Source organism: Hypanus sabinus, chromosome 19, assembly GCF_030144855.1.
Source record: "Hypanus sabinus isolate sHypSab1 chromosome 19, sHypSab1.hap1, whole genome shotgun sequence".
Lineage (NCBI taxonomy): Eukaryota > Metazoa > Chordata > Chondrichthyes > Myliobatiformes > Dasyatidae > Hypanus > Hypanus sabinus.
In genome coordinates, this window is record NC_082724.1 from 77095334 (window position 1) to 77110025 (window position 14692).

The 14692-nt window shown below is 38.0% G+C and overlaps 1 protein-coding gene and 1 long non-coding RNA gene across 2 annotated transcripts in view; both read left to right on the plus strand.

Moving 5' to 3' along the window:
- Positions 1-14692, plus strand: part of LOC132377873 (cadherin EGF LAG seven-pass G-type receptor 3-like) — a 511939-nt gene that overhangs the window by 345636 nt on the left and 151611 nt on the right. The window contains exon 34 of the mRNA XM_059944310.1: positions 574-1642. Coding sequence (XP_059800293.1) covers positions 574-1642 — 1069 coding nt within the window. The remainder of the gene's footprint in view (positions 1-573; positions 1643-14692) is intronic.
- Positions 1654-14583, plus strand: LOC132378078 (uncharacterized). The gene is made up of 2 exons (XR_009506880.1): positions 1654-9222; positions 13735-14583. It is a non-coding gene; the product is annotated as an uncharacterized LOC132378078 (long non-coding RNA).

Genomic DNA, 14692 nt, shown 5'->3' on the forward strand with positions numbered 1-14692 from the left:
CTTATAAATAGCTGGGTCAGGGGATATGGGGAGAGGGCAGGAACGAGGTACTGATTGTGTACGATCAGCCATGATCACAGTGAATGGCGGTGCTGGCTAGAAGGGCTGAATGGCCTACTCCTGCACCTACTGTCTATTGTCTATTGATAGAAAAACGGGCAGCCAATTTGCACACAATCAGAATGTGATGGACACTATATTCCATCATTTTGTATACCCCTATATCGTCTCATGAGAAGTTCTATAACCATCAACAAAAAATGAATTACAGTTATTTCGCAAAAATAAATCTGTATTAAAATGAAAATCAATTATTGGAAAATTGATAGTACAGAACACTCAATTCTTTGATCTGTCCTTCTATTAAGCAACTCACGAGCTGTTACACTGTGCAACAATTGTATATGGCCATGTCATCTTGACAATCTATCAATTCATTATGAAGTCTATCAGATCACATTGAAGGGTGTTAATTGTAAATTATTTTTCTTTTGAGGTTGCCTTTCCCGCTGATGGAACTAATTTGAGAACTCAAGATCTTAAATTCAGTTTGTATTATTTTGTTTCATCTAGGCATTTTGAAAAACAGAATGCAATATCCATCTACGACACTGAAGAATGAAAGCTTGACTTCGATCAACAGAATGCAAGTTGAATTGCCCTGGTACAATACTTCAACACTAGGTCCCAGGGTTGTCCCAGCGGCTTCCTATGGCCGAATGTACTCGGGTGCTGGAAGTCTGTCTCAACCAGCCAGCCGATATTCATCCCGTGAACAACTGGACATTTTAGTTAGGAGACAGATGTCTAAGGAGCAGCTGGATGTACTCTCTAGCAGGCATGGGTCCAGAGAACGACTGGAAACTGTTCCCAGCAGGCATGGGTCCAGAGAGCAGCTCGATGCAGTCCCAAGCAGGCATGGGTCCAGAGAGCAGCTCGATGCAGTCCCAAGCAGGCATGCTTCTAGAGAATATCAGAGCACACTACCCAGCCGATATGGGTCCAGAGAACAGCTAGACTCATTACCAAGAAGGCACGGTTCTAGACAACAATTGGACACATTACCTGTAAGACAAATGTCTAGAGAATGGCTAAACACAGGACCCAGTAGACAGCTTTCTGGAGAGCAGATGAACACTCTTCCTAGTCGACATGCATCCAGGGAGCATTTGGAGGCACTGTCAAACAGGCAATCATCCAGAGAGAATCTAGATACGCTATCTAGAAGACAGCCAACTCGGGACCAAACAGGTTTAATGTCAAATCGGCAGTCTTCTCGAGAACAACTCAACTCATTGCCTCGCAGATACTTATCTAGAGAGAATGTAGACACAGTGCCTAGCAGGCATCCCTCCAGGGAACAGTTAAACACTCTTCCCAGAAGGCAACCTTCCCGAGAGCAATTAGAGCCCTTGCCCAGCCGACATCCATCTACAGAGCAGTTGGATATTCTTTCCTCTATCCTTGCTTCTTTCAATTCTTCAGCCCTTTCTTCTGCTCCCTCCACCACCACTCCTTCAGCCCCACAGACGACTTGTACCCCTTCTGGGGCACACACATCTTCAATGACTTCTGCCCCTTGCCCTTCAACTCCCCATTCTGCAACATCCCACAGTATCTCAGAGATCTCTCCAGATTCAGAGTAAGTACAAACTTAAGACCTCATAACAATTAATGGTCCAAGTGTTATTGCTGCATTGCCAAAATGAGTTGGAGATACAGGTTTATAGATGTGAATTTGACTGTGCACTAATGTTTTGAAATATGTTGTGTACTAATTGTGACAGAGAATGAAAGGTGACCTGATAGAGGTGTACAAGATGATGAGAGGCACTGATCATGCAGATACTCAGAGACTTTTTCCCATGGCTGAGATGGCTAGCACAAGAGGGCATAGTTTTAAGGTGATTGAAAGTAGGTACAGAGGAGATGTCGGATAAGTTTTTTACTCAGTGGTGAGTGCGTGGAATGGGCTGCCGGCAACGGTGGTGGAGGCGGATACGATAGGCTCTTTTTTTTCCACTCTTTTTTTATTAACTTTTTTTATGAGTTTCTACAATGTGACAAAACAAAAAAACAGTAAAAAAAAAGTTTATACAGTGCAAAACAAACGTATCAGATGTACAGTTCATAACAAGTAAGAAAAAGCACCCATAGTAGAATCGTATAAAGTTAGTTACCACCCCACCCTCCCACTACCCAACTCCAAGCCAACCTTACAATATATAAAAAAAGTTAATCAGAACTTTATCACCACAGAGCTGTATTTATAAAAAGAAGGTATATTGCCTACTACCTAATCTATGATATGTTTACACATTAAAAACCCATAAATCTTAACCGTAAGAAGCTGGAAGTAAGGGATTTAAATGTAAAAGAAAAAAGGGAGGGATGCACCCTTAATCTAAATGGGAATTATGAAAATATTCAAGAAAAGGTCCCCACACCCTTTGGAACTTTATGTCCGAATTAAGATGTGAATAATGAATCTTCTCAAGGTCTAAGCAGGACATAATGTCTCTGAGCCATTGAGCATGAGTGGGTGGGGCAGCATCTCTCCACCTAAGAAGGACTGCACGTCTGGCCAAAAGAGAGGCGAAAGACAATGTACCACGCTTAGTCGGAGTCAGATGCATGTCAACTTCTCCTGAAGTACCAAAAAGAGTAACCTTGGGTTAGGTTCCAAGTAGCAATTAAGTATATGAGATAAAGTTTAAAAAAAAGTCTCTCCAGAATTTCTGCAAGCCAGGACAAGCCCAATACATATGAGTAAGAGAAGCCTCGCCCCCTTAACACTTATCGCAACAGGGACTAATATCAAGATAGAACCGCGATAATTTAGTTTTAGACAAATGAGCCCTGTGTACCACCTTGAACTGTAAAAGGCAGTGGCGAGCACATAGAGAAGTTGAATTAACTGACTTGAGAATTTAATCCCAAACCACATTGGACAAAGGAAAACTTATTTCATTTCATTTTTCAATCTTTTTGATTGATTTCCAAATAAAGAATATACAAATTGGAAGAAGAGTTTAACAAGTTGATAATACAAAAGACATATAAACAGCAATAGTAAAAACAAAAAGTATATAATATCAAAATCAAATAAGTAAAATATTATGCTGTTATATATACAATGGTAAAAAAACTATAACTCCTCAGAACAATCATAAAAAAACATTGGAAATTTTATTGATAAGCAAAAAAAAAACCACTAACTAAACTGAAACAAAAAACAAAAAAAAAAGAAAGAGAAAAAAAGGAAAGAGAAAGAAAGATTGGGTAGTCCAATTGAGGATAAAATTAGAAAAAACAGAGAGAGAGAATAAAACACATCCTTCCAGTCATTCCGAACTTTCATGGATAAGGATTTTTCCCAAAGAGAATTAAGAAAAATAAATAAATAAAAATAAATTAAATTATGTGAAAACGTTGAATAAAAGGTCGCCAGATTTGTTCAAAATTAAAGGATGGATCAAATATCCGGTTCTAATTTTCTCCAAGCTTAGACATGACATAATGGAGGAGAGCCAATAGAAAACAGCAGGTGGGTTAGATTCTTTCCAATGTAGCAAAATAGCTCTCCTAGGGAGTAAAGTTGAAAAAGCTATCACATGTTGGGCGGAAGCAGACAGTTTGCTTGCTTCCTCTGGAATAATCCCAAAAATTGCTGTAAGTGGATTAGGTTGAACATCCATATCTATAACTTTAGATAATATTCCAAACACATCCCTCCAAAAAAGGAAAATTTAAATCATGCTCCCAGGCAGTTTTAATTTTTATCAAAGGAGGCTTGCCTCAACATCGCTAACATATCTCGAATAGTAGAAATTAAACCTTTACCCAATGGGTTCATAATAAGAAACAAATCAACAACATTTTTATCAGGTACCTCAGGAAAGTTTGGTACTAAAGGGTTGATAAAATGTCTAATTTGGAGATATCTAAAGAAATGAGTGTTAGGTAGGCCAAATTTACAGACAGTTGTTCAAAAGTTGCAAAGCACTTATCTATGAAAAGATCTTCAAAGCACCTAATGCCCTTTCTGTGCCAGTCTAGAAATGTTAAGTCCTGCATAAAGGCTGAAAAAAATGATTATGTAGAATAGGACTAGAGAGAGAGCGAAATTGTGAAGCCCGTTATGTTTTCTGATCTGAGCCCATAATCTCAGAGTGTGTCTAATGACTGGATTAACAATTGATTTAGGCAAATAGCAAGGAAGTGCAGATCCAAGAAGAGCGGAGATGGTGAGTTTCTTATTAGAGTTCAACTCCGTTGCCACCCATATTGGGCAGTCAGACTGATTATAAAAGTAAGACCAAAAGATAAGACAATGTATGTTGGCTGCCCAGTAATATAAATGAAAATTAGGCAAGGCCATACCACTTACCCTTTTAGGTTTCTGAAGGTGAGCTTTATTTATTCTGAGACATTTGCCCTTCTATAGATAAGACAAAATAATAGTATCTAACGAGTCAAAAGTGCTTTTGAAATAAAAATTGGTAAAGATTGAAATAAGTATAAAAATTTAGGAAAGATATACATTTAAACAACATTAATTTGACCTATCAGAGACATGGACAAGGGTGACAACTGTGCTAAACTCTGCATGATTTAAAATAATGAAATTTTCTCCAAAAAGATGCTTATAATTTCTTGTTACTGTAATGCCAAGGTAAGTAAATCGATTATTTACTACTTTAAAAGGGAGGTTACGAAATTTTAATAATTGTGCTTCTCTATTTATTGGAAAGAATTTGCTGTTATGTAAGTTAAGTTTGTATCCGGAAAGCTGGCTAAATTTGTTAAGGAGTGGAAACATTGGGGATAAGGAGGTAGTCAGGTTTGATATAAAAAGTAAAAGATCATCAGCATAAAGAGAAACTTTGTGCTCAACACCCTCCCTCCCTCCCTTGCTGGGTGCCAAGTTTAAGATTGGGATTGTTGAGAGTTAGTCAAGACAGAAGTAGTGGGGTGTGAATATAACAATTTAATCCATGTGATAAAACTTTTTCCAAAATCAAATTTTTCTAAAACCACAAAAAGATAATTCCACTCCATACAATCAAACGCTTTCTCCACATCTAGAGAAATGACACATTCAGGAATCCCAGCTGAAGGTGAGTATAAGATATTAAATAGATGCCGTATATTAAAAAAAGGGAGACAATTTTTAATAAAACCAGATAGGTCTTCAGAAATAATTAAGGGTAGAATGTTCTCCAAAGTACATGCCAAAACTTTAGCCAAAATTTTAACATCAACATTTAGCAAAGAAATCGGCCTGTATGAGGAACACTCTGTTGGATCTTTACCTTTTTTCACTAAAAGAATGATGCATGCCTCATTCAATGCTGCTGGTGATTTACCATGTTTAAACGGGTCAGTTAAAACTAACATTAGTTGAGGCGAAAGCAGTGAGGAAAATGATTTATAGAATTCTGCAGAGAACCCATCAGGCCCAGGAGATTTACCAGACTGCAGTACAGAAATAGCTGAGGATATTTCCTCTAGTGATAATGGTTCATTCAATTTTGCTTTAAGATCAGGAGAAAGCTTAGGAATATTTAAACTATTTAAGAAAAGCTCGACAGAAATTGTGTCATTTAGAAATTCAGAAGTATAGAGTTGAGAATAGTAATTCTGGAATGTGTCATTAATTTCAGAATGATTCAAGGTAATGTTCCCATTTTCCATTCGAATTTTTGTGATATGTTGTTTAACTTTAGAGCACTTTAGTTGGTTGACTAAAAGTTTACCAGATTTATCACCATGGATATAAAACCGGTTCTTACTTTCCAAAAGTTGGCATTCAATTGGGTGAGTGGAAATAAGGTCAAACTTAATTTAAAGTTCCACTCGTTTCTTATACAGCTCTAGATTTTTGGTCTGGGCATATAGTCGGTCTGTTGCTTTAATTTGATTGATCAGATCTAATCACTCTTTATGGGTCTTTCTATTCAAATTCACAGTATATAAATTTTTTTGACCTCTTAGGTATTCTTTTATATCATCCCAAACAACCTGACTTGAGGTTTCAGATGACGTGTTAGTATTTTTTTTAAAAAGTTATCTGGTCCTCCATAAATTTTACAAACTCATTATCCAACAACAAAGTCAAATTAAGACACCAACGTTTATTCATTTGGGGGAAACCAGGAAGAATTATAGACATGGTGACTAGGGTGTGATCTGAAATCAATATATCTGAAATCCGATAGTCATCATATACTCCAATGGAATCAGCTGATTATCAATTAAAAAATAATCAATTCTCATGAAAGTATGATGGACATGTGAAAAAAAGATCTCTCACATTTGGATGGAGAATACACCATACATCAGAGATACCATAAATAGAAAGGACAGACTGAATTGATAAATCAGATTTACTTGGTAATCTAGGAATAGAGGACAATCGATCCAAAACTGGATCCAACCAACAATTAAAATCACCGCCCAATATGAGAGAATATGAACTCAGCTCAGGCAATAAAGAGAAGAAACAATCAAAAAACTCCACATCATCCGAATTGGGAGCACATAAGTTAGCCAAGACTACCAGTGTGTTGTACAATCTCCCTGAGACAATAATAAAATGACCATTTGTATCAGATACTTTGTTATGAAGCTCAAAGGGAACAATTTTGATTTATAAGAATTGAACCCTGCCCCCCCCCCCGGCTTTAGCCTGAAAAGTTAAATAAAAGTGCTGCCCCACCCATCTTGACATAAGACAAGATTTATCAGAACTATGAATGTGTGTGTTTTTTTGCAAAAAAGCAATTGCTGCGTTAAGCTGTTTAAGATGTGAAAACACCTTCCTTCTTTTAACAGGATGATTCAATCCCTTAACATTCCAGCTTACAAAACTCAACAGACTAACCATCGTCCTTTTTAAAAAAAATAGAGGATATTAGGCATAAGCATTGTCAGAAATTCGAGAAATAGTCCTGGGGCAAAAGTATAAAACAAGAAAAACAGGACAGAAATACATCCTGAATAATACAAATGTCTAAAGATTCTATGAATAATATTGGTGTTACAGTTCCTTCCCCCCTCGCACCCCACGGCAAGAGAGCTACCGAAAAGCAGCAGCCTCTTCAAAAGAAAATCACTCCATAATCCTACTTCCTGTTTCTTAACATCATCATCAGCTCCATTTTGCATCAATTACAAAAAAGAAAACTTTTAGCTCTACAAACTAAAATTATACATAGTGAAAAGAAAAACCATTCCACCAAAATTTGTTAAGCTTAACTCAAGGTAATAATCCAAAAAAAATGAACTAGTGTATAAGAAAAAATATAAAAACAAGTAAACAGATTTTACCCAATAACCTACCCACAAGAATCTGTGAAAAACGAATTTACTGACTTTAGAGAGAAAGGTTAAGAAAAAAAATCAGAAGATAAAAATGCTTCTCCACCGATATAAGTAATTAGACCAAACCAGAGGGAGTCAAAGCCTTAGGGAGGTCATCGATAAATTTCTGAGCTCCTGAAGCCGAGTTAAACCACTTTTTGCCTCCACTAGTAAGAACTATTTGGAGGCGAGCTGGAAATCAAAAGGAAGGCCTGAATCCGCAATTATATAATTCTTTCATGACTCCTTTAAACTTGGCTCGCAGACTCAGAACTTGGGGAGCATAGTCCTCGACCACACAAATTGGTTGTCCCTTAAATTCTAACTTCCCTCTCTGACAGGCTTCCTTAATGAGGAGATCTTTAATATGGTAGCGATGAAAACAAATAATTACTGGACATGGCCTATGTCCCATCTCCAGCATAGGCCCAAAAGTACGGTGAGCTCTGTCTATCTCAGGAAGAGTCAAAAGTATATCATTCCCAAAATTCTCACATAGCAGAGTAGATAAAAATTCAGCGGGAGACCCATGTTCGATAATTTCTGGCAAGCTGAGAATACATAGATTTTGACGTCTGCTCTGACTTTCCAAATCAGTAACTTTGGATAATAGCTTGCTGTTATGATCTTTCAATTCGGAGCAAACGCTTTCCAGCTCTTTAAAACGGTGGTCTAACATATCCATGGCAGACTCGAGATGTGAGCATGATCCTCCACTATGGATTGAATCTGATCCAATTTCAAATTCACCAAACTGATAGAAGACTGAAATTCGGCCATTATTTCCTGTTGGTGCTGCTCCAAAATCGAGATAATGTTTTCGCCTGAGGGGCCAGCTGCAGGAACTTTTTTCTTCCCCGATTTGGTGGTCTTTGAAGCCATCGTAAAACAGGCATATTCGCAGGCAGAAGGGAGAATAAAAAGTTTAACAGTTTGGAGTGAAAAAAAGGAAGAGGAGGAGTGCGGAGATAAGAAATAAAACGGAGTGATAGCTTTTATCAGCTAAACCATCGCTATCTTAACCGGAAGTCCGTATAGGGTCTTTTAAGAGACTTCTGGATAGGTACATAGAGCTTAATAGAGGACTATGGGTAATTTCTAAGATAATAAAATGTTCAGCACCGCTTTGTGGGCCAAAGGGCCTGTATTGTGCTGTAGGTTTTCTATGTTTCACACAACTTTTATAATTGAGATTTCATGTTGGTCAATTATTATTTATATTTTGGTTTGCATTTTTTAAATCGTTGCTCCCTTTCACACGAGGCACATCGTTCATTGTGGTCTTTGGCCTTTCTCCTTTAGGCTTTATATGGGAGATAGATAAAGGGCCAGGATTGCTCATGAACCATACCTCAAACCAAAATGCGTGAAAGAAAAGGCAAAAATAAACCAAAAAGTAACCATTAATTGGTATTTTAAGTCAGTTTGTGATAGATAGGGAAGATGAAAGGAGGTAAGTTTTCCCATAGTTTCAAGGTTCTGAAACTGACAAATTAGACAAGGAGCAATGCAGTAAATCTGAAATAATCTCCTGAGATTTCAATGTCATAATCCTGGGTTACGTGTCAAAAATTAACAAGTGTAGTTGAGGATTGAAGTTACAGAAAATAGGCAAGGACATCCAAGCTTTCAAATTGTGAAATTACATTAAAGAAAGGTGTTATAAAAAGAAGTGGAGAGGATTGGGTGTCAAGGTGGTGTGACAGCTAGTACGGCACTATCACAGCTCAGTGTATTCTGGAGTTCAGAGTTCAATTCTGGTGCCGATCTGTAAGGAGTCTCTGTACATCCTCCCTGTGGAATGTGTGGGTTTTCTAAGGTGCTCTGGTTTATTCCGACGGTTCAAAGACATACCAGGTAGGTTACTTAGTCATTGTAAATAGTTCCATGATTAGGTTATGGTTAATTGAGGTTGTAGGGTTGCTGGGGACGGTCTGGTTCAAAGGGCTGGAAGGATCTACTCAGCACTATATCATTAAAAAAAAACTTCTAGAACAGAGATGCCAGTTTATATCCACTGGACAGAATATCTCCTTTCTGTACACTTATGGTGATGCCTGTTACTGAGCTCAATCATAATGTTACGATACACAGGGATAGTTCTCACACTGTAAGTTCCAGGTTTTAGCTGAGATATAAAGATCTGGAGTTAAATAATACCCGTATTGCACGGGGGGTGGGGGGGGAGGGGTGCGGATTTAAACTAGAGTTCAGGGAATGAGAACCAGAATGGCAGAACAAGTGGTGGAGAGGTTGTGGAGATAGATGTTGATAAGTCTTCAGACAAAGTCAGGAGTCAAGGTTGGGCTTGGTGCAACTGGTGTCCTGAGCTGTATATATTTGAATGTAAGAAGTATCGTAGGAAAAGCAGATGAGCTCAGGGCATTGATCAACACTTGGAATTATGATATTGTAGTCGTTATTGAGAATTGGTTCAGGAGGGGCAGGACTGGCAGCTCAATATTCCAGAGTTCCATTGTCTTAGACGTACAGAACATGAGGGCTTAAAGGAGGAGGGGTGGCATTACTAGTCAGAGAAAATGTCGCAATAGTGCTCAGTCAGACCAGCCTGGACAATTCATCTAATGGGTGAACTGAGAAAAAAGAAAGTTATGGCTGCATTTATGGGCCGATATTACAAACCACCCTACAATCTGAGGGATTTAGAGGAACAAATTTGTAGGGATATTGCAGACTGTTGCAAGAAACATAAGGTTGTTATCGTAGGTGATTGTAACTTTCCACATACATACTGTAAAAGGATTGGATGGGATAGAATTTGTCAGATGTGTTCAGAAACATTTTCTTTATCAGAACATAGAAATCCCAACTGCAGAGTGTGCGATACTTGATCTCCTATTAGGGAATGAGACAGTGTGGGTGGAAAAGTGTAGGTGAACGCTTTGCATCTAGTGGTCAGAACACCATTAATTTCAAAGTAAATGTACAGGATAGGTCTAATCCATGGTTGAGATTGGAGAAAAGCCATTTGGCAAGTGTGAATTGAATCTGGCAAGTGTGGATTGGGACAGGCTGTTTTCTTGTAATGGTGTACTTGGTAAGTGGGAGACCTACAAAAGTGAAATTTTGAGAGTACAAAGCTTGTATGTGCCTGTCAGAATAAAAAATAAAGATAACAGTTGCAGGGAACCATGGTTTTCAAGAGATATTGAGGCCGTACATTACAGATATAGGCAAGAAGGAACAAATGAGGTGCTTATGGAGCATAAGAATTGCAAGAGAACCCTTAAGAAAGAAATCAGGAAGGCTGAAAAGAAGGCATGAGTTTACCTTAGTAGACAAGGTGAAGGAAAATCCTAAGAGATTCTACAGATCTGTTATGAGCAAAAGAGTTGCAAAGAACAAAATGAGTCCTCTGGAAGATCAGAATGGTAATCTGTGTGTGGAGCCAAAAGAGATGGGGAGATATCAAATGAATTTTTTGCATCTGTTTTTACTCTAGAGACAGACACAGTATTTAGAAGTAAGGCAAAACTTAAGAAGTAAAGTTGAAAAAGTAAAGAGAAAATTTACAAGGATGTTACTGAGTCTGGAGGACCTGAAAGATATGGAAAGACTGAATAGGTTAGGACTTTATTCCTTGGAATATAGAAGATCAAGAGGGGGTGATAGAGGTATGCACAATTATCTGGTTATAGACAGCAGGGTTTTTTCACTGAGATTGGGTAGGACTACAACTAGAGGTCATGAGTTAAGGGTGAAAGATGAAAAGCTTAAGGGGAACATGAGGGCAACGCCTTCACTCAGAGGGTGGTGAGAGTGTGAAATGAGCTGCCAGTGTAAGTGGTGCATGCAAGCTCAATTTCAACATTTAAGGGAAGTTTAAAAAGGTACATGGATGGTAGGGGTATGGAGGGCTATGGGCTGGGTGCAGATTGATGGGAGTAGGCAACTTAAATGGCTTAACACAGACCAGATGAGCCGAAAGGCCAGCTTCTGTCTGTACTTTTTTATGACTCTAAAATATAGCATTTTAACACCACTTATTGACATCAAGATGCTCTCCCCAACAGGAATGTTTTAAGAAATGATTCATTTTGGCAAAAATAATGAGCAAAAAATGTGCCAAAATCATTTTGATTGAAAGATATAAGTAATAAAAAGGTTTTAAACTCTATTCATCACAGTGTGAATAATGGTATTAATTCTCATTACTTAATACTGAAATATAATGCCTGGATTTGCATTCATTAATACATCTTTCAGTAATTGCAAATTTCAAATCATTGGTCCTTTACATCAAGTCACATGGAAACAGACCTATCTGCCCAATGCTGACCAATTAAATGCTCATCTTTTCTTCCCTCCTTTTATTGCATTTCAATGAGCCACTTCATACTTGTTACACATACTTAATCAAACAACCTCTGTTGTAACAAATCTTTAATAATTTATTACGGTTGTATATTATTTCAAGAATTCATTCACTCAGTACATGTCATTCAATTTCATTTATGAGTGTACCTTGGTTTCCTGATGGTCCAGTCGAGGAAATGCAGAGAACAATATTTACTGGTTCTGTTCATTTTTGTATTGTCACTTTTGGGAAAGTTTTCACACCTCAGAATAACATAAATTATTTTGGTATTTCTTCATCAGATTTTACATAATAATGAGCCACCTGCTTCTACACTAAATATCTCTTGTCACAATCACCTTGCTAATAGTGCTGCTCATTACACTTATTCTGATAACAATTGGGTTTAATGTTAATAGTCTTCTCTAACTGAGGTCATTTGTAATTAACTGCAACTTGTTTTCATTCTCATATACAACATTGTCAGGTAAATAATACACAATTGTGTAGAAATACAATTGACAGCAAAATGGTGGGGGAGTGACATATTACTTGGAAGCTGACAACCTAAGTATGCTAAAGAACCTCACTATAGGAAGGATATGGAAGCTATGGAGAAGGTGCGGAGGAGATTTACCAGGATGTTGCCTGGATTGGAGAACAAGTCATATGAAGCAAGGTTAGCAGAGCTGGGACTTTTCTCTTTGGAGTGTAGAAGAATGAGAGGGGACTTGATAGGGGTCTACAAGATTATGAGAGGCATAGATAGGGTGGATAGTCAGTACCTGTTTCCCAGGGTACCAACAGCAAACACCAGAGGGTATAAGTACAAAATTAAGGGAGGGAAGTTTAGGGGAGATATCAGGGGTAAGTTTTTTTACTCAGAGGGTTGTGAGTGCCTGGAATGACTTGCCAGGGATGGTGGTGGAGTTGAAAACATTAGGGGTATTTAAGAGCCTCTTGGACAGGCACATGGATAAAAGAAAAATGGAGGGTTATGGGGTAGTGTGGGTTTAAGGATTATTTGGGTTGGCACAACGTGGAGGGCTGAAGGGCCTGAACTGTTCCGTAGTGTTCTATGTTCTATGAACTTTATTTGTAGAAGAACATAAACGTGATTGCGCAGTGGTTATACAACTTTTGATATTATATATTCTATCATTTTACTATGAAAGTAATGCTGAGGTACTGGAGTCAGTGATACAAAGAATTGCATCAGGACTGCGTGGTTATATCTTACAGCGGCATGATAGCATAACGTTATGGCACCAGCAAACCAGGTTCAGTTCCACCACTATCTGTAGAGAGACTGGATGTGCGGGCTTCCTCTGGGTTTTTCATTTTCCTCCCATGTTCCGAAGTGGTATGAGTTAGGAGATTAATTGGGCAGCACAGGTTTGTGCTGTCTCGCTAAATAAAATAAAATCTACAATGATGAACAAACTGGGTCTTTTGTTTCATGATATAGTGACTGAAGATCAGATAAATTGAGTTCAAAATGACAAAGGGCTTCTCTTGGAGGGAATCAAGTTGTGGTCCACTTGAGGGAGAGAAAACAATTATCAACACATGATCCAGAGGCAGCCCATGTGTCAGTAGATTGTTGGGAATGAGGGATTTGTTGCCACAGAGAGTGGGACATGTTAAATTTTAGGGGAGGTAGGGCAACAGTATGGATGAAAATTGAGTATTAAAGGTGTTAGATGCATGAAACAGGAAGTAGTTCTGATGGGGCATAAATGACTGGCTGAGCCAAATACCTTGTTTCTACAGTGGGTCCCCTAATCATGTTCTGTTCTTAATTTAAAAAAAAACAAAGAGCACTTGAAAAGAAAGAAGGTTTTAGTGCACAAATTATGTAAAAGTAATGAAAAGATATCTGTTGTAATCTGGAATTAATGGCTTTCCAAGGCTTGTTCCATTTCCTGATGCAAAAAAAGCACCATGACTATCAAATTATTGTGGATAATTCAGCAATTCGACCTAGACTATTGTTCACTCTTACAAACTAATGTTAAATAAGTAATATTAATTTTGTTTTACTTAAACAGAGTGGCAAGAGTTGACACAGAGTCTTGAAGCAATATACCTTTGCTGTTTTGAGTTTTGTCACTATGGATACCCAAAGGTGTAAGTGGCTGGAAGACTGCAAACTGAAAATGAATCACTCAACCCAATGCTGAGAGGGAAAATCGGGCAATGAAAATGTTAAAGGAGTCAGCCACAGCTTGCACAAACATCAGGTCAAGGGTTCAACAGAGGTCACCGCACTACAAAAAATGGAAACTACAATATTCTCAAAAATAATTCCTTCCAGAGGATGAAATCTCAATGTGAGCACTGTCATGAGTGTCAAAAAAAGGAGAACTGAACAGTCCGGACCAGGAGAATATTTGAAGTTAATTCCCACTTTAGTTCTATGATCAGTAACTTGCATTTTGGTCTGTAGAGTTAAAGAACAGGGTAGACAGGTTAGAAAAGGAAGAAAACTGTTAATGTCCTCTGGTGTTCAAACTCAAGATCTGGAAATACCTTGTGTCTCTTCATATCCTCATTAATCATTATGCTGGATTAATTACCTACTCGTGTTATCAAATTGAAATGGCAAACTTTAACCTATTGATTGTTTTGATAACTGGTTGAGAGGCAACTTCTCTGCAGTCACCACCAATATAATAAATAACAAAAAAAATGTTAAGATTGTCCAGTGCAACCAAATGGGAAACCAATTTGATGAACCCTGCTATTGAGCATCTCCTTGTTCAGAGGGGTAGCAATGCCATCACTGGATTTAGAATTTCTCAGTTAACATAGTTCCTTTGTCAATATTTTTTATCACGTAACTGAATACCGGGCTATTGTCAGTGAGGTCACTCTCTCCCCCCACCTCCCACCCCCAGTTTATCAACCATAAGGGCTCCATGAAGAAAATCTATCACTGATAATCAAACATTTTCTAAGGGAAAATATTTTCATAGCAAATTTCTAATCATGGTATTTTGACATTTC